At 54.5% G+C, this 23121-nt stretch overlaps 2 protein-coding genes and 1 long non-coding RNA gene across 4 annotated transcripts; 1 reads left to right on the forward strand and 2 right to left on the reverse strand.

Moving 5' to 3' along the window:
• Positions 1–1085: 1085 nt before the first annotated feature.
• Positions 1086–13568, reverse strand: Plin3 (perilipin 3). 2 transcript variants are annotated; one of them, XM_060371279.1, is made up of 8 exons: positions 13546–13568; positions 9043–9125; positions 8288–8486; positions 8044–8126; positions 6070–6367; positions 2888–3087; positions 2221–2346; positions 1086–1637 (listed from the first exon to the last, which is right to left on the reverse strand). In XM_060371279.1, the coding sequence occupies exons 2-8, from the start codon at positions 9106–9108 to the stop codon at positions 1293–1295; spliced, it is 1317 nt and encodes a 438-aa protein (XP_060227262.1). In that variant the 5' UTR covers positions 9109–9125; positions 13546–13568; the 3' UTR covers positions 1086–1292. The 2 variants fall into 2 exon arrangements, with proteins under 2 accessions (XP_060227262.1, XP_021488607.1); XM_021632932.2 differs by lacking the exon at positions 13546–13568 and adding an exon at positions 12768–12873.
• On the forward strand, positions 8038–17754 carry LOC132648787 (uncharacterized). The gene is made up of 2 exons (XR_009587193.1): positions 8038–8175; positions 17522–17754. It is a non-coding gene; the product is annotated as an uncharacterized LOC132648787 (long non-coding RNA).
• On the reverse strand, positions 16214–22162 carry Arrdc5 (arrestin domain containing 5). Its single transcript, XM_021632935.2, has 3 exons — positions 21893–22162; positions 19636–19841; positions 16214–16764 (listed from the first exon to the last, which is right to left on the reverse strand). Exons 1-3 carry the CDS (start codon positions 22143–22145, stop codon positions 16249–16251), a joined length of 975 nt encoding a protein of 324 aa, XP_021488610.1. The 5' UTR covers positions 22146–22162; the 3' UTR covers positions 16214–16248.
• Positions 22163–23121: the final 959 nt, after the last annotated feature.

The raw sequence follows: 23121 nt of genomic DNA on the forward strand, positions 1-23121 counted from the left end.
AGACACTACAAGGAAATCTATTTGGTTGAGGTTTGGTTTGGTTTGTCTTTCTGAGATAGGGTTTCTCTGTGTAGCCCTGCTATCCAGAAACTCCCTCTGTAGACCATGCTGGCCTTGAACTCACAGAGATCCAACTGCTTTTGTTCCAAAGTGCTGGGACTAAAGGCATGCGCCACCATGCCCAACAGTTGAGAATATCTTTAAAGTTTTGTTTATTTAATTTTGTGTGTGCGTGTAGAGCAAAAAACAGCAAGCACCTCCACTTGCTCAGCCGCCACAAGGACACAAAATTTGTTTATAGAGCTTTCGGGTATTTGGCACGTTGAGATGTGGTCTGTGTGTGCACATCCAGCTATCCTGGAACTGGGGGCAGTCCTTCTGGCTTCCCCCTCCTAGATGGTTAGATTACAGGCATGTTTTGAAACCGATGAAACTAAATTGTGAAAACAGAAAAGTAAAAGCAGTTTACAGGGGACTAGGGCTGGGAAGTGGGATGGACAAATGAGCTGCCCCCCCCCGCCCCCACTCGGGGATTTCCAGGCAGGAGTATCTGGCTCCTGTCACAGAACATGTCTCTAAGGCTCTGGACATCGGAGCAGGTATCAGAAAGGCCTTTGTGTTCCTGTGTAAGTACATGTTTGTGGAGGTCAGAGGTTGACATCAGACGCTTTTCTTTTCTTTTTTTCAGATGTTTTTCTTGGTTACACTCCCAAACACTCCACCACTGGAGCCATCTCTCCTGATGGACTTTTGCTGTTTGGACTGGATCTCATGTAGCTCAGGCTAGCTTCAAGCTTACTTTGTAGCCAAGGATGACCTTTAACTCCTGATCCTGAGTGCTGGGAGGACCTTGTGTAGGGGGGACAGACACGGGCATGTCTGGCAGGTGGAGTTCCATAGGCCACACCGGCCCTCCCTCACACCGGAGTGGAGGGAAAGCAGCAGTGGGTCGGTCCCTCCTTGTCACAGTGGTCACCTCCGGCCTTCAGGGTGAGGAGCCGGGCACTGCACACAAGGCAGAGACTGAAGGCGACGCAGGGGCGCGAGGGCGGCTCAGCTGAGGGAAAGGAACACACACACTGATCTCTGATGCATGGAAAATTTATTAGGACAATATTGAGCCCCAGGATCTGAGAACAGCAGACACTCAGCCCTCAGCCACTTCCTGTTCACCCTGTCACGGACAGGTTAAACACAGCTCTCCTTCAGATTCAGAGCGGGTGAGGACCTGCTAGGCAATAGGGCTATTGGGAAAGCAGACTCAATCCAGGTGCTGGCCCTGATCCCTCTCCCTACTTCTTCTCTTCCGGGGCTTTCTCAGTGATTCCAGGGGCGAAGGGGCCCACCAACCACGTGACTGGAGTGTTCTGGGCCACATACTCCACAGTGTGGTCAAGGGCCTCTCGGGCTCTGGCTATTCGCTCCCGGGTCTGGGCAAGTACGCTGGCTGTGAGATCCTGGAGAGAGTGAATGCTGGAGAAGGTGGCCTGAAGGTCATCCACCTGACTGTGGGCCTGCTGCGCCTGCTCCCTGATATGGCCGGGCAGGCCCTGGATGCTGGCGCCCAGTGCCTCAATCGTGCCCTGCAGCTGCTGGGCGATGTCCCTCACCATGCTGAGCGCCCGGGCCTCCACCTGCTGGAAGGGAAGAGCAGGGTCAGGGGTGACTGGCCGGGCCCCCAGCCCAGCCTGGTGGACAGCAACTTGGCTCCCATAACCTTTTCAAAACAGTTAAGATTTATAGAGAGACCCCAGAAGATTCCTGCAATCTAGACTTAAGAGACAAAAGCCACTAAGAAGTGGTCAAAGGCCAAACAGCAAAAGTTAAGAAAGGCAGGGTGTGGTGGTGCACCCCTGAAATCCCAGCGCTTGGGGAGGCAAAGGGAGGTGGATCTCTAAAAAGGTGGTCAAGAGTGAGTCCAGGAAGGCCAGGACTACACAGAGAAACCCTGTATCAACCCCTCTCCGAAAGTTACAACCCCCAAATCAAGCCACAATGTGGACACTAAGAGACCGGGCGTGCTGGTCGTACAGCTGTCATCTCAAAACGAAACCAAACCAATCCCCCCAAGTAATACAATAAAAATACAAAAATTAAAAACCAAAGCCAAAACAAGATTCTCCTGTAAAGCATGGATCCTGCAGTCGCCCAGGGACAGAGAGCATGGTGTGAAGAACAGGGCAGAGACACACAAGGCGCCCCCAGCGCCCTAGCGCGTACCTCTGGCTTGGCTGGGTCCTTTTCGGCATCCTGAGGCGTCTTCTGATTCCAGCTAAGCCACATCTGCTGCAGCTTCTCCTGCCCTTCCCCGAGCCTCTGGTCCACACCCTGTTTCACAGATTCCATCTGCAGCCAGAGAAAGTGGGGGGGTGGGTGCTGTAGCAAAGGGAGGCCCTGTCCTGGCGCACAGCCGGAATGGGGATGGTCCCACACCTTTTATCTTTCCCCTTGGGCGGTGCTGAGCATGGATCCACCAGCTACCACCATCAGCTTCACGAGAATAAGCTGCAGTAGTAGACATGGACCTTAGCTGCTCTTGCTGGCCCCAGGGCCCAGCGATCAGCACCCCTAGCCAGTCAGGTAGAGAAACAGAGGCCCAGGCCTCACACACCCTGGAACGGTCTAGATCAGGACACCCCGGGCTCACACACTGAAGTCAGAAACTCATCTGTCTCAATGAACTTCAGCCTCCCACAGGGTCGGACAAAGAGTATTTCTGGTTCAGTCTCCAGGCAGTACACTTTGTTACACAGCCTGAGCTGACCGATCACCACAGTGTGGAGGAAGCCAGCCAAGGAGAACCAGCCCAGCCACCTGCTCCTGGGTGAGATCCCAGGGAGGGGAGCTGCAGGAAGGGGCCGTGCCCCCCAACCCCCACCAGGCTCACCAGGCTGAGGGCATGTGTGAGCTGCTGCAGAGCCTCGTGGGCGTGCTGCCTGGCGTTGCGGAGCTTGCCCAGGGAGTGCTCATAGGCATGGTGACGCAGCCTCTCGGACAGCGAGCCCAGCCGTACGAAGTAGTTCTGCTCCTGTCTCTGCTGCTGCAGCGAGGCCATATCCAGGCCCTCCGGGGACGTGGCGATCAGGGCTGCAGGGACAGAGGGAGAGCCTAGTCAGGCCCACAATCCCCAGGGCAACGCTCTCCACGGAGCAGCTGGGACGCCGAGGCAGGAGGACTGCAAGTCTCTGGCAACCTGAGCTACCGGAGATCCTGTCTCAGAAGGAAGAGGAAAAAGGGGGCCGATGGGAAAGCGGCTGTAGAGAGGCTCATCCACAGGACTGGGAAAGCAAGGTGGCAGAGCAGGTCAAGGTTCTTGCACCGAGTCTGAAGACCCAAGTTCAACCTGAGGCTCCCAGGTAGGAGACACCGACAGTGAGGGGCTCTGCTGGATAAGGTTGACATCTCCGGATAGCCATTTCTTTGCACTTGGTCTATTGTGATCACACTCCCTTCTCTCAGCGGGGTTCCAAAAGCCTCCCCTGATCTGCGTGACTCCAGGTCCTGTAAGACCAGGGCAGACTCCATCAGGCAGACCCTTCCCTGACAAGGAAACTGCTCTTTCAAGCACCTAGGAATTCCTAGAAACGCCCCTCCCTGAGGAGATCTTAGTCTCAAGACAGTGACCTTCAACTGTACTTGGAGATTTCCCCTCACCTTAGGATGATTCAGTACTGCGTTCTCCTTCTGGTGACAGGACATTAAGTATCTCCGACCCCCTCACCCCAGCAAATAAAACACACTCACCCCTGCAATCTCTGCCTGCCGAGGGTTTATGCGGCCTTGATTTCACATGAATTAAGGTACACTCTCTCACTTGCAGACCCTGAGATTTGTCATTGATAATATACGGGGCCTGTGTCTGTCCTGGCCTCAAGCCCACCAGGCACGGACCATGGCCTGCATCTCTGCTGGACTCTGCACAGCAGCTTGACCAACAGCTGTAACCCTTTGGTAGCACCGTAGGCTTCGGAACACGGGAGCTTCCATTGCCCCTGGCGATCTCATTCTGAAAGAGCTAAGCTAGAACTCTATGGGAAACCTTTTCCCCACCCCAGCTTACCGCACTGGATTCTCCCCTAAAGCACCCCAGCTGCCCCTGAGAGCAATGGAAGGCGAGTTCCAGGCCCCCGCCAAATGGAGGACACAGATGTCACTCTGCCTGCCCCTCCCCCCACCTGACACAGGCACACCTCTTACGATTAAAATGCAATCTACCTTTAAGCCGGGGCGGTGGTGCACACCTGTGATCTTAGCACGCTGGGAGACAGAGGCAGGCAAGTCTCTGTGAGTTTGAGGCCAGCCTGGACTCTAAAGCCAGTCTAGGAGAGCCAAGGTGACACCGTAAAGCCCTGTGTAAAAGAAAAACAAAAAAGAAAAGAAAGAAAGAAAGGAAGAAAGATGCGTATTTTTAAAAATTTGAAAACCAGGTGGTGGCCCAGGGTTGTAATCCCAGCACTGGGAGGAGACAGGACGGGCAGGTCGAGGCCCTTGGCCAGCCAGCTTAGCCAAGTCTGTGAGTGGTGCCCTGTGACCTCTGCCATGACACACACTCAGTGAGAGACCTTCAGGACAGTCAGAGCCACGAAGCCAAATCCTGGGGCTTTTCGTTTTATTTGGTTTTTAAGACAGGGTCTCACTGGATAGCCCTAGCCGGCCTAGAACCCACTACGTAGCCCAGGCTGGAATCAAACTCATATACACCTGCCTGCCTCTGCCTCCTGAGTGCTGGGATTGCGTACCATCATACCAGGCAAAATCCTATATTTTGGGGAAAAAAAAATTTTTTTTCCCCTTCCCACTTCTCCTTACATGGTGTATTTTCCAAATCAGCTAGTTTTTGGTCCAGGCCAGCTGCTGTGTGGCAGTTCTCCTGGAAGCTGGGACTTTCACCCAGGAAAGTGAAAGGGGCTTTGTGCCAGCGCAGGGCAGGGAGCCCAGGACAGAGCTGGAGGACACAGGGAGCGACAGGCAGGCTGCTCAACTGGCCCCAACTGGATCGGGTGGCAAAGACTCAGGCTGGCCTCCAACTTCTTCTTTTTTTTTTTTTTTTTTTGAGACAGGGCTTCTTTGTGAAGTCACTGAGCTCCACCTGCCTCTGCCTCCCCGAGGGCTGAGATTAAATGCGTACACCTCTTCCCCCCGCCCCCCACCCCGGCAGGCCTCTAACGCATAATCTTCTCACTTCCCAAGTGCTGGGTGACAGGTGTGTGCTACCTCTGCTGGCTGCTGTGCTGGGGTCCGGACCCAGGGCCACGTGCATGCCAGGTGAAGGCTCTACCCAGCCCCAGCCTGAAGCTGATTCTTGTGAGACAGGGTCATGGCCTGCAGCCCAGGTTCCTGCCTCAGCCCCCCACGTGCTAGGCCGGCAGGCACAGGCCACCTTGCTTGGGTTACACACCTAGGTCCCACATGGCTCTGCTGGTCCCTACCTGGCACTACATACAAGCTGCCTTAGAGCCCACAGAACAGGCGTCCCCAGCCGGGGGTGAATCTGGAGGGCAGCGGTTAAAACCAAGGCTGCTCAGACGGGAGCCGCCTTCTCAGAGCCTTGCTTCCTCTTCAGGCACCACCCCTGACTTGGGGCGCCTCCCTACTCTCTCATCCTGCACCCCACCCTCTCCCAGGTGGGCATCACCTGCTGTCTGCTGAGGTGCAGGCAGGTCTGGCCCCACCCCCACCCAAGGGTCACTGCCAGCTGGGAGTGGACACTGGTCTCGCTTTGGAGGAATATGAGCCACTCAAAAGCCACAGAGCTGCAGGCTCGGGGCCAGCTGAGGAGGAACTGAGACCTCTGTGGAAGCCAGGGCGGTGTACCTGTCAGTACTTGGGAGGCGTAGCAGAAGGATCACCCTTGAACCAAGAAATGGCTCAGTGGGTATTGGTACTTGTTGCCAAGCCTGACTGAGTCTGATTCCCGGAACCTACATGGTGGACAGACAGAACCTATGTGCCAGAGGACTTGTGGGCAGACGAGGGGGTTCTCTTGGGTTCAGTTGCGGGAAGACAAAGCTAAGGCACTGAGACAGGGGCCAGGCTGGAGGCGGGACGGGACAGGGCAAGGACACTCACCTAGCTCTGCGTCCGTCAGGGGCAAGCGGTTGTCTGCCCAGGCCTCTGACTTCACCAGCATCGTGTCTACGCCACTAATCACCATCTGTCCCACTCGGGAGCCCATGACTGACTGGACGCCGCTGGTCACCGCCGACTTGGTCATGTCCACGCTGCTCTGCACGGCCCCACGGGTCACATCCATTGCTCCCGTGACACGGGTGGCCACCGTGTCCTTTGCATTAGACACTGAGTTGGATACCAGTTCTCGGGCCCCAGACACCGTGGATGACACCAGCTCCTTGGTGCCCGCCAGAACCTGCAGGACGGGGCGTATCAGTGTCCTTCCACACCCGTGTCCCCCACTCAGGGAGGCAAGAGGGGGCCACCCAAGCCGTGTGTGGTTGACACTTTATAGATGGGCAGTGGGGCGCGGGCCTTCAATCCCAGCGCTGGGGAGGAAGGCGGGTTTCCGTGCAGCTAGCCTTGGAGAGCTGCCGCTCAGCCTCTCGGTGCCTTTGGGTTTTATCTTGAGGCGTTCCTAGCTGAACCTGCGTTCTCCCCAATTAGTTAAAAATTTTTTTATAAAAAGACCTATGATTTTTATTTTTAGCTCTATGAGGCAGTGAGCTACCTGAAACGGACAGTGGGATGGGAACTCAGGTCCAGTGGGAGAACAGCAAACAGCCCTGACCACTGAGCTGTTTCTCCAGCCTCTAATCAATCAATCAATCAATCAATCAATCAGGTAATTAAAGAATTCAAATTTCTTCTTACACTTGTGGACGCCACAGCACATATGTGGCAGTCACAGGACAACTTGTGGGAGTCAGTTCCCTCCTTTTCCTTCCTGGGTGCTGAAGATGGGACCCAGGTCCTCAGGCTTGGCCGCAGTCACCGTTACTCACTGAACTGTCTTGGCTCTATTTATTCTTTTTTTAAATTGTTTTATTTTTTGGCTGTTTTATTCTTGACCCTGGGTTTCAGCTATCCCAGGCCGGCTCCAACCCTAAACTCACTGTGTAGCTTCAGCCTATGTAATAACCCAGGTTCAAAGGCCATGTTGGCCACACCCTGGCCCCATGTGGCTCAGAGGGTAAAGCAACTTCCCAGCACCCAGAAACGTGACAGAGCCCAGAGCCTCAGTACAGGCTCTGTCACAAGAGTCTGACCCAGAACTGCACCCCTCTGTAATGGGAGGGGGCCCTGCAAAAGATCTGTGCTGGGAGAAAACGTGCTTCGAGTGAGAGAGAGGGATGCTGGGAGGCCTCCAGCTGCCTCGGACAGAGTCATCCAGATGCCATCACAGCTGGAATGCGGGGCCTCTGCAGGAGCAGAAGTCTGTCCCACTGTCCTGGGGTTCAACTATTCCTGGGTTTGGCATACATACAAAACATGAGAATGAAGTGTGTGCTCACCACCAAGTGGCTGCCCAGCGCATGATTCAGAGGCCAAAAGAACGGGGGCTAGGTGGACCCCCCACCCAGAACCCCCCAGCTGGGGCGTGGTCAGGGGTTCACAGAACATTTGAGCCAGTCTGGGCTATCTAAAAAGAGACCCTGTCTCAAACAAACAAACCAACCCCACAAAAAGAAAACATTCTACCATCCAATTGGTTAATGGAGGCTCTGGAGAGCAGAGCTGAGATTCTGGTTTAGTTGACAACAGAACATGCAAAGGTCCTGGGGCAGGACTGGGATGGGTGTGTCCTTTGCATTTGCAACCCCCTGTCTTCTTGGGTTGAGGTTCCTTTCCAAAGGCTTGCAACTCTGTTTCTAAGGGTGTGTACCATAATCTCAACCATGCACCAGTGCTTGAGGGCACAGACCAGAGGACACCAAGTGCCCTTTGCTCTGGGTTCAGTAGGGTCCAGAGGATAGTCTGACCGGATGGGTGGGGACAGTAAGGGCTGCCACGTGTGCATTCTGTATACGGCTGGGACTCGGCTGGGACTCGGCAGGACCTCCAGACAGAGTCAACTGACTTCGCACTGACCTTCTCAGTGGGCTGCTGGAGGATGGGCAGGCTTTCCTGCAGTCTGTCCAGCCCTCGGTGCGCGTACTCGCTGGCCGACGCGACTGCAGGGCGCCAGAGAAAACACACTTTCAGCGCAACTGCCCTTCAAAGGTGGGAGAGCCTCCCAGGATTGGTTCAGGGGGCTGGAGCTCAGAGGCGGGGGTGGTTCCCTGCCAGGATGGCCACGGGGGGCATTCTCCACACTCAGGGCTCCCCAACTCACTCTGGGGCTCCAGCTTGGACAAGATGGGCTGTGCGCCACTGACCGCGGCCGCCGTGAGGCTCTTGACGCCCGTCTCGGCCGCCTCGCACACCGTCCTCACGTGGGGGTGGCTCTCCTTGGTGGAGGCGTAGGCGGCGCTCACCATTCCACAGGTGGAGCTGACGAGGGGCAGGCTGGCCACGCGGTCCACCACGCTGGGCTGTAGAGGGTGGGGTACTGGTGAGAAGCTTGGCCTGCCCACAGGAGGCTCTCATTTGGGGAACAGATCAGCTGGGATCCATTGCAACTGGCACGAACAGTTGCATAAGACAGGGACTTGAATATTCTGCTTTTGGTGCCTTACTGGTTTGAGCATCGTGCTGACCACCCAGTAATGTGTCAGGCAGTGAGGTGACAGAGGACTTTTTGAGACTGGGTCTCGATGTGTAGACCAGGCTGGCTATATATAGTGAGTTTGAGGTTAGCCTGTGCTACATGAGACCCTGAATTGAAAGGAAAAAAAGAATGAAGGGCTGGGACTAGGAGTTTAATCCGCAGCATGCCGAAGGCAGAGGTGGGGGATCTCTGTGAGTTCCTGAATAGCCTGGGCTACAGTGCGTAAATTCAAACAAAACAAAGAAAAAAACAAAAACAAGAAGAAAGAGAGAAGGAAGGAAGGAGACCTCCTACACCCCTCCTAGCCAGCCATGCCCAGCCCCCAACAGGCTGCCATATAGCCTAGAAGCCCAGGGCTCCTTGCCACTCCGGGCCCTCACCTGCATGACAGGCTCCTCCACAGCAGCCTGGGCTTCAGCCGGGCCATCTGCCCCATTGCTAGACATGGTCTCAGCCGCAGGTACTGTGCACAGAAGAGACAGTCAAGTTACAGCCTGCCCACTCCTCCCTGCGGGGAACGGCAGAACACAGGAAGCGCAGGTGATTTATGAACCTTCAGCCCTCTCAGAGCAAGGCTCACCCTAGCTCCTCCCCAACCCAGCGCCCCAGGCACACCCAACAAAACTGCACCCCCTCACCACACCCCAGCCCCTCACTGGGGGGATCCTAAGCGTGGGCTCCACCCTGACCACGCCCCCAGCCCCTCCCTGGGGATTCTAGGCAGGATTCCATCCCTGAGCCGGCCCCCTACTGTGTGGTTGCGACACAGGTCCTAGGCTACAGCTAGCGGATGTGCCCCCTTAAAGCCCCCTGTTGTCATCCAGTAAGGAGACAGGTCAGGTCCGATTCCTCTCTCAAGGGTGCCGTTCCCCTCACAGCCTTCTTCCATGTGGCCAGACAGCTGAGGCTGACCCCACACCTGTCCTGCTTTGGGGTGTGGGGAGTGTGCCCCTTTGTGGGTCTCAACATGACAGTGGAAACAACCTAGATGACCAGCAGCTGGGAAAACAGACGAAACAACTAACAAATGTCCTGTATGTTCAAGTTAAGACAGAATCTACTCTGCCAGGATGTTCAGCGACAAATGTCTGAAATAGTATCCAAGATTCTCCTTATTTGGGGGCTGGAAAGGTGGCTTGGGGGCAGAGAGAGCATGTCCTAGTCTTTCAGTTTGATGCCCAGCACCCACAGCAGGGGCTCTCGATAGCCTGCACCTCCAGTTCCAGGGCATGAAGCCTCTCCATGGGCAACACACACACACACACACACACACACACACTCACACAGAGTTAAAATAACAAGGTAAAGCCCGGTGGCGGTGCACGCCTCTAATCCCAGCGCTCATGAGAGGCAGGAGGATCTCCGTGGGTCCCAGGCCATCCTGGTCTACAGTGAGACCCTGTCTCAAAAACCCAAAAAGCAAAAACAAACAAGTGTAATAAATCTTACAAAGGCTTATCCCTTAATTTTGTTTGCATGCAGGCATGCAGGGGCCGCAGAGTCCAAGCGAGACCACCAGACGCTTGGGGCTGCAGTTAGGTCGTGTAAGGAGCCTGGAGCCGGTGCTGGGAACTGAACCGGATCCTCTGAGGGAGCAGTAGCACTCTTAACTGCTGAGCCATCCCGGCTGCCTGACTTTACTTGTCTTTATACAGATGTTATCAGGAAACTCGACGGCTAAGGACAGGGTTCAGATAGAGGTAGAAGGCAGGTGCCTGACTTTTAGGCCAGGTAGGTAATATAACCTGTTTAAAAACCAGTTAAAAGCTGGGCGTTGTGGTGCACCCCTGTAATCCCAGCACTTGGGGGGGCAAAGGCAGGCGGATCTTTGTGAGTTCGAGGCCAGTTTGGTTTACCAAGCAAGTCCAAGTCAGCCAAGGTACACAGAGAAAACCTGTTTTGAAAAAAAATCCAACCCCCCCAAAACAAAACAAAACAGACCCCAAAATAAAAACCAGTTAAAGACTGGGGCTGGCACCAGAGGGCAGCATCAGCCTACGTGATACCCCAGAACCACAGACACTGGGCATGGTGGCACCTGAGGGGAAGAGGGGGTGTTTAAGGCCATCCTCCACTATACAGTGAAGTCTAGGCCAGCCTGGGCTACATGAGACGGTGTCTCAAAAAATAACACAAGGCAGGGTTTTGAATCAATGCGACCATGTCAGAGGGAAGCTGGACTCTTGGCTCTGCAAAGGCCACGCTGTCTCTCTTCCCCAGCTCCAGTGACTCATGTAGCCATCCAGTCTAAAGGTTGTCAATGTTGCAGACGCTGGTGCCCCAGGACACTCTGGGGTGACAAGTCTGAACCCTCTAACTCCTGAGCACACTGGATCTGGGGTGTGTGCGTGTGCACAAGGTTTAGGGTGGGCCCACAGGTTCTTTTTTTTTTTTTTTTTTTTTTTTTTTTTAAGGTTTTCAAAGACACGATTTCTCCGTGTGGCCTTGGACATCCTGGACTCCCTTTATAGACCAGGCTGGCCCCGAACTCACAGGGATCTGCCTGCTTCTGCCTCCCTAAGTGCTAGGATTCCAGGCCTGTGCCACCATGCCCAGCCCATGGGATCTTATCACACACCAGGCACCTGCTCACCATTGAACCCCACAATCAACCCTCTTTCTATTTTATTTTTTACACTTTATTTGTTCATTCATTTATTTTTGATTTTTTGAAACAGGGTTTCTCTGTGTAGCCCTGCCTGTCCTGGAACTCACTCTGTAGACCAGGCTGGTCTCAAACTCAGAGATCCTCCTGCCTCCCAAGTGACTTTATTATTATTGTGTGTGTGTGTGTGTGTGTGTACACGCATGCTCGGGTAGTGTGCCCACGTGGAGGTGAGCCTGCATGCTTGTTAACCAAGACAACCTTGTAGGAGTAGATCTCCTTTTCCCAGATCAAACTCAAGCATCAGTCTGTACCATCTCACTGGCTCTGGAGCTCAGAGATCGATGACCCCTTGGGAAGCTCGTTTCTCTGGCTGATCGATCAGCTGTTGGTATCTGGGAGATGCTCAACTCAGTTAAGCCTAAGTGGATGCCCCATAAACTGGTCTGCTGCCGGTGAAGGTTGCAGCTTCCGGTTTGTGACAGATTTCCCAACAGAGGAGTCAGGTGATGATGGTCATGCCTCAGGCCCTGTGATCGCTACCTAAACCGGTCACTGCCACCTGGTAAAGTGGGGAGCAAGCCTGACTGATCCCTTAGGAGCCACACACCCCTGGGGCTCCCCACCACCAGCAAGGGTGGCCACTTCAGATGAGCGCCTTCTGAATCCTTGTGGTCTCCCACAGCTGGCTCCAGCTGCCAGGAACCGACCCTCCCCCGCATGCCCCGCCCACAAGATTACTTTCTCCACTGAGAAAGCCAGAGAAGCCCCCAGGGCCACAGGCACAGCGGGTAGCCAAGGCTTAGAAGTGGTTAAGGGAGTCTTTCTGTCTGGTTTGGTGACAATGCTGCCATTCCAACATGAAGGCAGGGGGATGGCGCGTTCCAAATCACCTTAGTTTATAGAGTAGGATCATTTCCAAAAACAATCACCAACACACTGAATTTGAGAGATTTCAAGAGAAGGAGGCACCAGGCCCCGCTGGGAACAAGATCGTAGGTCACAACCCCCTGTGGAACAGGCCTGGCTTTATGCAAGGGCCCCTCCCACCCCCGCCCCCACTCCAGCGGCTGGGACCGGCGCCCGCCTGGTAAAACTATGTGCAATTGTGGCAGCTGGGCTAGTTGTTCTTGGGGACAGGAGATGAGTCTCCCGAGGGGGAGGGTGGACCGCAGGCCAGGAAGCACGGGACGTGCATTTGAGCACAGCTCTAACGCTAGGGACCCAAGACAGTGGAATCCACCTTTCTTGGCGCTCAGAAACTCAGTCTCCACCTCTAAAGCCCCAGGACGACCCAGGCCAAGAATTGGAAGCTCTGCAAAAGTTGGAACCTCGTGTGAAAGTTACAGTCTCCTGTAAAAGTAGGAATTCCTAGCGTGCAGGAATTGGGGGACCCCTGATCCTCCCAGCAAAGCCTCCTCTCTCCCTCCTATCCAAGGGCGCCTCCAAATCGACCTTGACCCCCCTTGACTCCCCTCCTCCTGCCCCTTAAGCTCTCACCAGAGTCCTCAGATCGTGGAATCGGGGCAACCTCTCCCAAGGCCAGCTCGAATCTGCCCGGGAGGGGCGGAGCGGCCCTGTGAATCCCGTGCAGGGAGGGCCTTGGAGTGATGGGACAGAGGGCCAATCAGAGGTCCCCACGGAGTAGTCCCGCCCGCCCGCCTACCCTTCAAAGGTGATCCAGACCAGGTTGCTTGCGTTAGTCGAGTCCCAGAAAGATCTGGAGCCCTGGTCCTGGAGAGGGGAGGCCCGTTCTGAAGCTCCACGAATCCTCCCGCGTTTCCAGAGAACTCAAAGAAACTTACAGATCCAAGGGATAGTTGAGTGACATCTTCAGAAGCCCATCGGACAGGGGAATCGATAGGCAGGGTACGCACCCTGAGTCCCAGTCCTGATACCGACCTAAATGAAAGCTTGCTCTCACCCAGACTGAGGCTCTCATTGTCCAAGGCCTTTTTGGGGTACAAAGGCATTGAGGCCCAGAGATGGCCAGCCATGGGCAGCGCTCGGCTTTCGGCTCCTAGACTCCTGGATCAATTTTTTCCTGAAACTGCTGCCTGGACTTTTTTTTTAAATCCCTAAATCTTTCTTCCTTGGGTCTGTAACCCAAGGTGTTAAGCTCAGATGGCCGCAGGGGCTGAGAAAGGCGTGACTGTGCTGGCTGAGAGTGTGAATGCTGGCTCCCTAACCTCTCAGGTCTCCTGTGAGACCCGTGCACAGACCTTTGCAGCTACACCTGTGAGCCGGTCCTGGGGAGGACCCCCCCTCGCTGAATTACCGCTAGTGTTTCCTGACTTCCGCCGGGGAGCTCCTCTCTTTCTGGGCTGCCCTGACTCAGACTGAGTTCCTTCTCTTCCTGCTTCCACTGAACTGCCTTCACAGGGCCGGGGCGGCATGGGGCCCGCTGCCGCCAGGTGGCGCCCTGCTCCTGACACCCCACTTCCCTCTGTGACCCCCCCCCAGCACCCCTTCCCCCTGCGTCCCCAACAGGTGTCCCCGTCCCTCTTTGCCATAGTGGGCATGCCCTATTAACCTTGGGCCTGGCCCAGGGCTCTTTGGGTGGGTATACTGGTATTGAACAATTTCTAGCCACCGACTGTAGGCCAAGCTCGGCAGGGCAGCCCCTGGGAGATAGTCTGGACCCTCTCGGCTTGGCAGGACTCAGAGACCAGCGGGAAGATAGGCTGGCAGGGTAACGTTGAGACTAGAAGAGCCAGGCATGGTGGCCAACCCTTTTAATCCGGGCATTTGGGAGGCAGAGGCAGATCTCTGTGAGTTCGAGGCCAGCCTGGTCTACAGAGAGAGTTCCAGGACAGCCAGGGCTACACAGAGTAACCCTGTCTTGAAAAACAAAGAAACAAAACTTTAGGGGAAGACCAGATGGACAGCCAGAGCTACATACTGACTCTGTCTTAAAAACAAAATAATGCTGGGGGGTGTGGTGAATCTAAGGAACTTTAAAACTATGTGTTAGCTCTATTTTTGGTGGGGGCACTCCTGTGCCACAAGAGTCTGACTGACTGGGACAATCTCCCCGTCTCAGTCTCCCAGGGTTGGAATGGGAGATACTGCAACCACTTCCGGCTTCTTTTAATTTTAGGAGAAATTAGGGGCTGGGGCACAATTCACACAAAACTTGGGTTCTGCTCCCCCACCACAACCACCAGGTCACCCCAGCCAGCATCACAGAGCTGGAAGAAGGGGGACCAGGGGAATCAGTTCAAGGGTAGCTCTGTGCTGTGCAGTGAGTTTGAGGCCAACTTGGGCTACCTGAGATTTAAGGCAGGAAAAGGAATAGAAGATTCTAGACAGACTGGGAGCTCTCTTCCACAGTGTCCTTGCTCTTTGGAGGAGACGTTAACAGCCACAAGTCTTAGCTTTTCCTCAGTAACCTGATGGCCAGCCAGCTGCTGTCCAAGGCTGACTCCTCCTCACATGGCCTGTGTGACCAGGGCTTTGTCCTGCCCCTGGCCACAGGAAGCTGGGGGTCATTTAACATGTAGGCCCTGGCTGTCCCCGCCCTCCTGGGCCTCCTGGCGCCAGCTGCCTGCCGCCATCTCCTGTGAGGTGGTGGTGGCCGGCTTTGGGGAGGAGCATGGCTGAGACCCAGGCTGGACCTGCTTCTCAGGCCCCTGTGGTTTACCTGGTCTCCTCTCTCTGGCCACATTTCCTGGCCACTACGTCCTAGGAGAGGCATCTGCTAGGTCTCCTGTTTCTCTGGGCTCTGAGGCAGACCCTGCAGGCTGCTGGTTGGCTCCTGAGGTGACTTAAAGCCAGCCAGCGGGCAGAATTCACTTGGTAAATATCTTCTGCCGGCCCAAGGGCTGTGCCCTGTGGGGCCTGTAACCCAATCCCTCGGGAATCTCGGCCCTCCCAGTCCTGGCAGAGAGCAGCCTGGGCCGGGGTGCCTTGGCTTGGGCGGCAACTCAGAGCACTGCCAGCACCGGGTCACCCTGGCCGGGTTGTCATGCTGGTGGGGACAGATTGTTCCTGCTGTCTCTTTGGAGACGGGTCTCCCAAGGGGAGACCGAGTGGCCTGCTGTCCTGGTGAACATGGAGGCATCACTCTGGACCTTGGCGGTGGCATCTGGCTGCCTCAATAGGACCCTTAAGCCCCTCTAATTGACAAGAGGGCTGACCTCCATCCGCCAGCCCTAGATGACAGAGTTCACATTTCCTAGATGGGGGGGGGGGGGCGGTGTCACAACACTGGTGGCCAGGGCTTGTAATGTGGACATTCCTCCCCACCTGCTGCTCTGTTCCCTGTCCCCTCCCCCCACCTACCCTAGAGAGGTTGCAGCTGTGTGGGTGGCTTGGGTTTCTGAGAGGGGTATTTTGGAGTCAGGAGCCAGGGAGAATGAGGGGCCCGTCCACGGGGAACAGGAAGCAGGGAGGCCCCAGCTGCCATCTCCCGTTGGCCCACCTGGCACAGTGGGTGCCATCAGCCACCACACAGGAAGTGTCCCCAACGTTTGCCTGTGTGGGTCACTGAGTCTCAGGGGTAGAGGTGGAAGGGGACAAGAGAAAGCTGTAGAACTGGATAGAATGTCCCAGCAAGCTTTAGCTGTGTCTCTGATGTAGCCAACCATGACCTCAAACCTCTCATCATACTCCCTCGGCCTCCTCAGTGCTCGGTGCTAGGTGTGTGTCGCCATGCTCAGGCCTTGGGAATCTTTGTCCAGATGTAGATACTTAGCCCATGAGAGCTTGTCCCGCAGAGACTGCCAAGATCCCAGAGACACCTTTGCTCCTTTCAGACAGGGTCTCACAAGGCTGCTACGTGGAGCGGAAGCCAGCCTTGAACTCCTGCTCCTCCAGCTCATCCCCCTGAGTGCTGGGATGACAGGTGTACGCCGTCACACCGGGACTATGTGGTACTGGGGACAGAGCCCAGGGCTTTGTACACCCCTGGTCAGCCCCAGGCCCAACAGACAAACAGCTGAGACTTAGAATAGGCTTTTAATCTTTAAAGTTCGGGCAGTCAAACCAGTTGATTGTCATTTGGCGACTCATCCTGGCAGCAGCAGTCCTTGTCTTCCCTGGTACTGGTGATGATGATGGGGACCCGGGCTTTGACGGCCGACAAGGACCAGGGGAGATGGATGGTGACCACAAGCTCGTAGCTGGTCCGCAGGATCTCGTTCTCCTGGAAGCCATTGCTCAGAGACAGCACCAGCGGCAGGTTGAAGGCACTGACCACCGTGGTGCTGTTGAAGGCCGGGATGCGCGCGTTGGCCATCTGCCGCAGCAGCTCGCTGCTGTCTGCCCGCCAGCGCCTCTCGGCGTTGGGCGTGAAGCCCTCGTACTGCACGTGGGCGTACAGGGCGAACACCACCGTCTTGATGTACTTGCCGGTGTGGTTGCGGATCTCGGACGTGAAGGTCACCCTCTCGCCCGGCGCGAAGGTGCTCTTGCCCATCAGCACCTGCAGCCTCACCCAGCCCTGGCTGCAGCAGTTATACACCACTTTCTTCTCGGCTTCCACCGACACGGGGTTCTTTAAAGGGAAGGGGATAGACCCCTGAGAGTCACGGAAGCCTGCCGTGCGCCGAGGGGGAGGTGGGACCCAGATTTGTGTCTTCAGCGCTAGGGACCTTGGGGCACTCAGGAGGCCCAGATGGAGGAGGCTTAGTTCAGGGGCAGCCTGGGCTAAAGAAGGGACAGACTGGGCTATAGAAGGAGATCGTTTTCAAAAGCACAGGGCAGAGGGGGCTCAGTGAGTAGATGCCCTCACCCAGCATATACAAGGGCCTCGGGTTCTCACCCAGCACCAAATAAAGCAGTCTGTCGTGGCGGCACACGCCTGTCCCCAGCACTCAGCAGGTGGAGGCTGGAGGGTCAGGATTTCCAATCTTAGCCTTTGCTACACAGGAAGTTGGAGGCTAGCCTAGGCTACCAGGGACCTTTTCTCAAAAAACAAAAACAAAACAAATGAACAGTCAGGCATTGTGCTGCAGCCCTGGCTGTCCTGGAACTCGATTTGTAGTCCAGGGTGGCCTTGAACTCAGAGACTAGCCTGCCTTTGCTTCCCAAGTGTTGAGATCAAAGGTATGCGCCACCACACCTGGCTTATTTCTATTATTAGTATTATTCTTACGGTCATCACTGTCATTGACTCAGGTTCTCACTAGATAGCTGAGGTTGGCCTCTCTAACAGGTTGCCATCCTCCTGCCTGCCTTTCAAGGTCTGGGATGACCAAGATGCACTGCTACACCCTGATCACGCCAAATTGACTTTTGCAACTTTCTCATAGGTCATGACCTGCGATTTAAATAATGCAACCCATTCGGAGGCTCCAAGATGGCTCAGCTGGGAAAGGCACCTGTCCCCAAACCTAAAGACCAGAGTTGAATCCACATGGACTCACACGGTGGAAAGAAAGAAGTGACTCCCACAGAAAGCTTTCCTCTGATAAGCGCCTGTGACAGAGCCCCTCCACCAAGATAGATAATTGTAAAAATAAAGAATGAAAAAGGAAACTTCAAACTGGGCGCACACCTGTAATCCCAGCACTCAGGAGGTAGACGCAGGTGGATCTCTGGGAGTTCAAGGCCAGCCTGGTCTACAAAGCGAGTCAAAGACAGTCAGTGCTACACAGAGAAACCCTGTCTAGAAAAACCAAGAAGAGGAGGAGGAGGAGGAGGAAGAAGAAGAGGAAAAAGAAGAGCATAGTTAGGTTCAGGTGCTGTCCTTGTAGGATCAAGGGTCAAGGGTCAAGGGTCTAGCTAATCCTTGACTTTTTTCTTTATTTTTGAGACAGGGTTTCTCTGTGTAGCCTTGGCTATCCTGGACAGGCTAGCCTTGAACTAACAGATATCTGGGATTACAGGCATGCCCCACCTCTCCCTGCAAACTTTGACCCTTTTGACCTCATCTTCCACGCTCAGCCTCTCACCCCATGTCTCACTGACCTTTTCAACAAGGGGCTGTTCTCTCTGCCTGCTACACTAAGGTGAGGAGATCCTTTCTGAGCCCTTCTGTGTGATCAAACCTTCAACTTTGTGGCTGTGCTGGGGCCTCCGAAGGCCTCAAGGAACTGTGGTGGGCGAGAACCAAGCTGGGCCCCCCACATGGGCTTCCTCACCTCACCGCCATCCTTCACACTGGGCACTGGGCAGCCCCAGGGCCTTTGCACAGGCTGTACTCTTCACTGATGCTCCCTCATGGTTCTCCGTCAGTCACTTTTGGTTCTCACGCAGGCCCCAGAGAGGGCACATGGCCTGCAGAAAGGCTCCCAGGGGGCGGGTGCTCAGGCCCTGAGTCCTCCCAGCATCCCCCTGATGTTGGCTGGGTCACAAGCTTCCATTGCTGTGGATATGACAGGTTCTATGTGGGACTGTATCACTGCCCTGAGGCAGGCCCAAGCTTCTAAAAGTCCTGATCTCTGTCTCTCCGGCTCTCTGTCTCTCTCCCTTCTCTCTCGGCTCTCCCACTGATTCACCTCTGCACCCTGGTTTGAAGTACCCATTTTCCCTATGGGGGATGGAGTCACGTGGCAGACAGAGGGGTCGCTGGAATTTGAGCTTGAACCTCCAATCAAAATCCTCCTTCCTGCCTTTCACTGCTAGGCTCTGGGCACGGGGGATCAATGTCCCTGGTCAGTCATTACAAATCTCCCTCAGGACTGACCAGTGGGTAGGGCACCACACTTGAAGGCTGGAGGCTGGAGGCTGGAGGCTGGGCCTTTCTTCCCATGAGGACCGAGGCTACCTTCTCCACTGTTGTAGGGTTCACAGGCCCTAGAAAAGGGGCCACCGAGTATCCTGGCTCTGTGGGACTGACCAGGAGGTTCCCCGTAGCATCACTGGGAAAGGACTGGGTTGCTCCCTGCAGGTGTCCTGGGCTCTGTGAGGTGCTGGGTCAAGTCCCCTGGCATCCACACACCTTTCCCCCTGTGACAGCCACTGATGTCCAAGGGCACACCACCTCCACCCTGCTGTTAAATGCCCTCACTTGGCTTTTAGCAGGTTTTGGGGGAGGTGGGTGGAAGAGCTCCATGGTGAACTGGGGCCTGGAGGGGCCCCAACAGTCACTTGTCTGCAAGACACGGCCAGGGCATGCAGTCAGAGCTGAGAGCCACCCCGCCTGCTAAGGTCCTGCTCTGGCTTCCGAGCTACCTTTTCTATTAACATATTTTGATCAATTATTGTGTGGTGGGGGGACGGGAGGGAGAGGGTGCCCAGGTTTCAACATGCACGAGGCAGCCAAGGGCTCAGTGCTGGAGCTGGTTCTTGGCTCTCCAAACTCAGGCCACCAGGCTTGGCAACAATCACCTCTAACTGGGCCTACTGCTCTGGCCCCCTTTTGCAAAATCGCCCAGGAGCCTGGGTCAGTGGCCCTACTGTGCCTGCGCCTACCCCCGGGTACCTGGATTAGGTCGTGCTGGCAGAAATCAGAAATGCCTTGGACCAGCAAGTACAGCCTCTTCTTGGCCAGGATGTGCTCCCGGCCCATGCACAGGGCCTGCACGAAGTAGGAGATGTGGCCGATCTTGCTGTTGAAGGTGGACGGAAGCCTGGGAGGTAAGTTGAAATGGAAGTCAAAGGTGTGGCTGCCTGCCCTTAACCAATTGTCTGTAATGAAACACACCGAGGCTGTGTGTGAGAACTTTCCAGAACCTTTTCTGGTGGGAGGACCACTGAACCATACCCCCATGTGTGTTGAGTGCCAGCTGAGAAAGCTGGACCCTCCGACTCTGCTGCAGTTTCTGTGAACCTGCTTTTTATCTTTTCTGTTTTTCTTTCTTTTATTGATTTTTCAAGGCAGGGTTTCTCTGTGTAGCTCTGGTTGTCCTGGAATTCACTCTGCAGACCAGGCTGGCCTCAAACTCACAGAGATCTGCCTGCCTCTGCCTCCTCAGTGCTGGGATTAAAGGCACATGACACCACGACTGGCTTATTCACTTTTTTTTATTGCACTTTTATTTACCCGTGTGTGTGTGTGTGTGTGTGTGTGTGTGTGTGTGTGTGTGTGGTGTGTGTGTGGTGTGTGTGTGTGTGGTGTGTGTGTGTGGTGTGTGTGCATATGCCTATGATCCAGGCTCGGTAGTAAGTGTTCTTACCTGATAAACTGACCCTCCAAACCCTCTTATCCTTCCCCCCACACCCATACACAGGGTTTCTCTGTGTAATCTTGGTTGTCCCGGAACTCAGTCTGTAGACCAGGCTGGCCTCTACTCAGAGATTCGGGCACTTCTGCCTCCTGAATACTGGGATTAAAGGTATGCACCACCACTGACCTTCTCATGGCCTCCCCTCCCCTTCAACTTCAGAAACATTATCTGTTGTATTCAGAGTTGTAAATGCAACACTTAGTTTGTATTTGGAAAACAGTAGGTGCTCCGTAAGTGGCTGATAGCTGAGTGAATCACAGGTTACGAACTGGGGAGGGGCAGGGTTGTCTGTTTTGTTTTGTTGTTTTGTCTTTCAGGGTGAGCCTTGGCTGGCCAGGAACTCACTGTGTAGGATGAGCTACACTCCTGATCCTCCTGCCTCCATCTCCAGTGCTGAGGTGACAGGTGACAGGCATGCTCTACCAAGCTTGGTTTATGTAATGCTGAGCTCTGTGCCATAGGCTGGTCCCAAACTGTCAGGAATCCTCCCGCCTCAGCCTCCAGAGTTCTACTATGGCAGTTAAGTATTAGATCTTTCAATGAGAAAAAGTACTCTTGATACTTGGCATGATGCTACAGAGTAAGAGCCTTTCTTAAACAAAGGTCTGTAGGCCACTCAGCAGTTAGGGCACTGGCTGCTCTTGCAAAGGACCTGGATTTGGTTCCCAGTACCCATGTGACTGCTCACATTAGCTGTAACTCCAGTTTCTGGGGATCCAATTCCCTCTTCTGTTCTCCTTGGGCACCAGGCACACACATGGTACACAGATAGACACAGGCAAAACATTCATGTATATAGAGCTATAAAACACTAATGATTTTTAATTATTAGTATACAGAATTTTGTTTTCAGTTTATGTGCACTGGTGTTTTGCCTGCATGTGTATCTGTTGCAGACAGTTGTTGAGCTGCCATGTGGGTGCTGGGACTTGAACTCTGGTCCTTCAGAAGACAGTCATCCCTCTGAACCATGGAGCCACTCTCCTGCCTCCCGCATGCCTGTAACCCCAGCACTCGGGGAGGCAGAGGCAGGTGGATCTCTGTGAGTTTGAGGCCAGCCTGCTCTACACAGCAAGTTTCAGGACAGCCAGCCAGGACTACATAGACAGTCTTAAAACAAAACCCCAAACTTGGAAAACCTGTGAACACTCACAACAACCCAATAACACAGTTTGGGAAGGAGAGAGAGCTCCCAGGTCACTCAGGGTGATGTGATGTCAGAGCTAAACTCGCAGGAAGGAGAACTAACATCTCTCTCCTCCTCTCCTGTCCCAAGACCTTCGGGATGCCTTCCTGAGCCCACTTGAGTCTCAACACAGAGGGCCTCTCCCCGTTTGTGGGGCTGAATACAGTACTTCCCAAGGGTCTTTGCGAGCTCATTTTGAAAGGCCCGATTCAGGTTGGCTCTCACCTCGATACCTTCACACTGGTTATTGTTTATCATGACCTCCCTCTGCCCATCCAGTCAGAGGTATTTACCTTCCTGCCCCAGGCCGCTGTCCACATTCTTACCTTTCACTAGGAATGTTTTTGTTTTATGCACGTAATCCGCCTTATTATTGCAAATAACGTCTCTGCTATAATCACGGGTCTCTCCGATTTCTTCATTCCACTCGACGTAACCCCTGCCGAGCAGCTCCACCTTCACGACGGGGTCCACCAGGGTGCTGTTGAGGGTGAGGATCACCCGCCCATCTATGCTCGAGCCGGCCAGGTAGACCTCATCTTTGGGCATTACTAACTCGATGGATTTCACCACAGACATGGGAGGCTGGGCGGGGGCAGACACATCCTTCCCCTCCGCCGAGTGCCACCCAGCCCCCCCTGGACTCCTCAGCTGTGGCGACCTCTGTGACATCACTCCACCCAGGGTTCTGGGAAGGGGACAGGTTCTCTGCTAGCCCACGCCTTGAGCTGCTTCTGTATTCAAGGGTGGTCTTGAACTCCTGATCTTCCTGCCTCATCTCCCAAACTAACCCATGCTCGTCCTGACTCTTACATTCTAGCTCCAGGCCTGTCACTGCAGCAACTTGGGAGGCTGAGGCAAGCTCAAAACAGTTCAAGGCCAGCCGGGGCAACTTTGTGTGAACCTTAAAATAAAAGGGCTAATCCTGGTGCTGTGGTGCATACCTGTCATCCCAGCACTCTTGGAGGCAGAGACAGGTGGATCTCTGGGAGTTCAAGGCCAGCCTGGTCTACCAAGAGTCCAGGACAGCCAAGGGTACAAAGAGAAACCCTGTCTTGAAAAACCAAAGAATAATAATATAATAATAATAAACAGCTAGTAGGTTTGGGGCTTATGCTGTTAATCCCAGCATTTGTAAGGTAGGAAGCTTGCGTTAGGGTCAGCCTGGGATATGTAGTGAGTTTCAGGACACTAGCCTGAGCCAGATGTCCTGAGGCTCCATGAGAAGACCCTGTTCCCTGTCTGCGGTCTGTCTTGTCCGTCTTGTGGGACCGCACTTCGGAAAATGGCGGTGCTCACCTAGGAAATCTTTCATCATCACTATGGTAGGGTACACCTGCTAGCCTAGAACTAGGAAGGTGGAGGCGGGAGGCTCTAGAGTTTAAAGACATGTTCAGCTACTGAGCAAGTTGGAGGCTAGCTTGGGCTATGTGAGACTGTTTCTAAAAACAAAAACAAAACAAAAACAGTTAAACACAAATGGGAAGTCTTTTCTCTAAGGCCTCCAAGGTAGAGAAGGCAGAGACCAAAGTCCTTCCATGGCCTGTGAAGTCTT

This window comes from Meriones unguiculatus, chromosome 17 (assembly GCF_030254825.1).
Source record: "Meriones unguiculatus strain TT.TT164.6M chromosome 17, Bangor_MerUng_6.1, whole genome shotgun sequence".
Taxonomy (NCBI): domain Eukaryota; kingdom Metazoa; phylum Chordata; class Mammalia; order Rodentia; family Muridae; genus Meriones; species Meriones unguiculatus.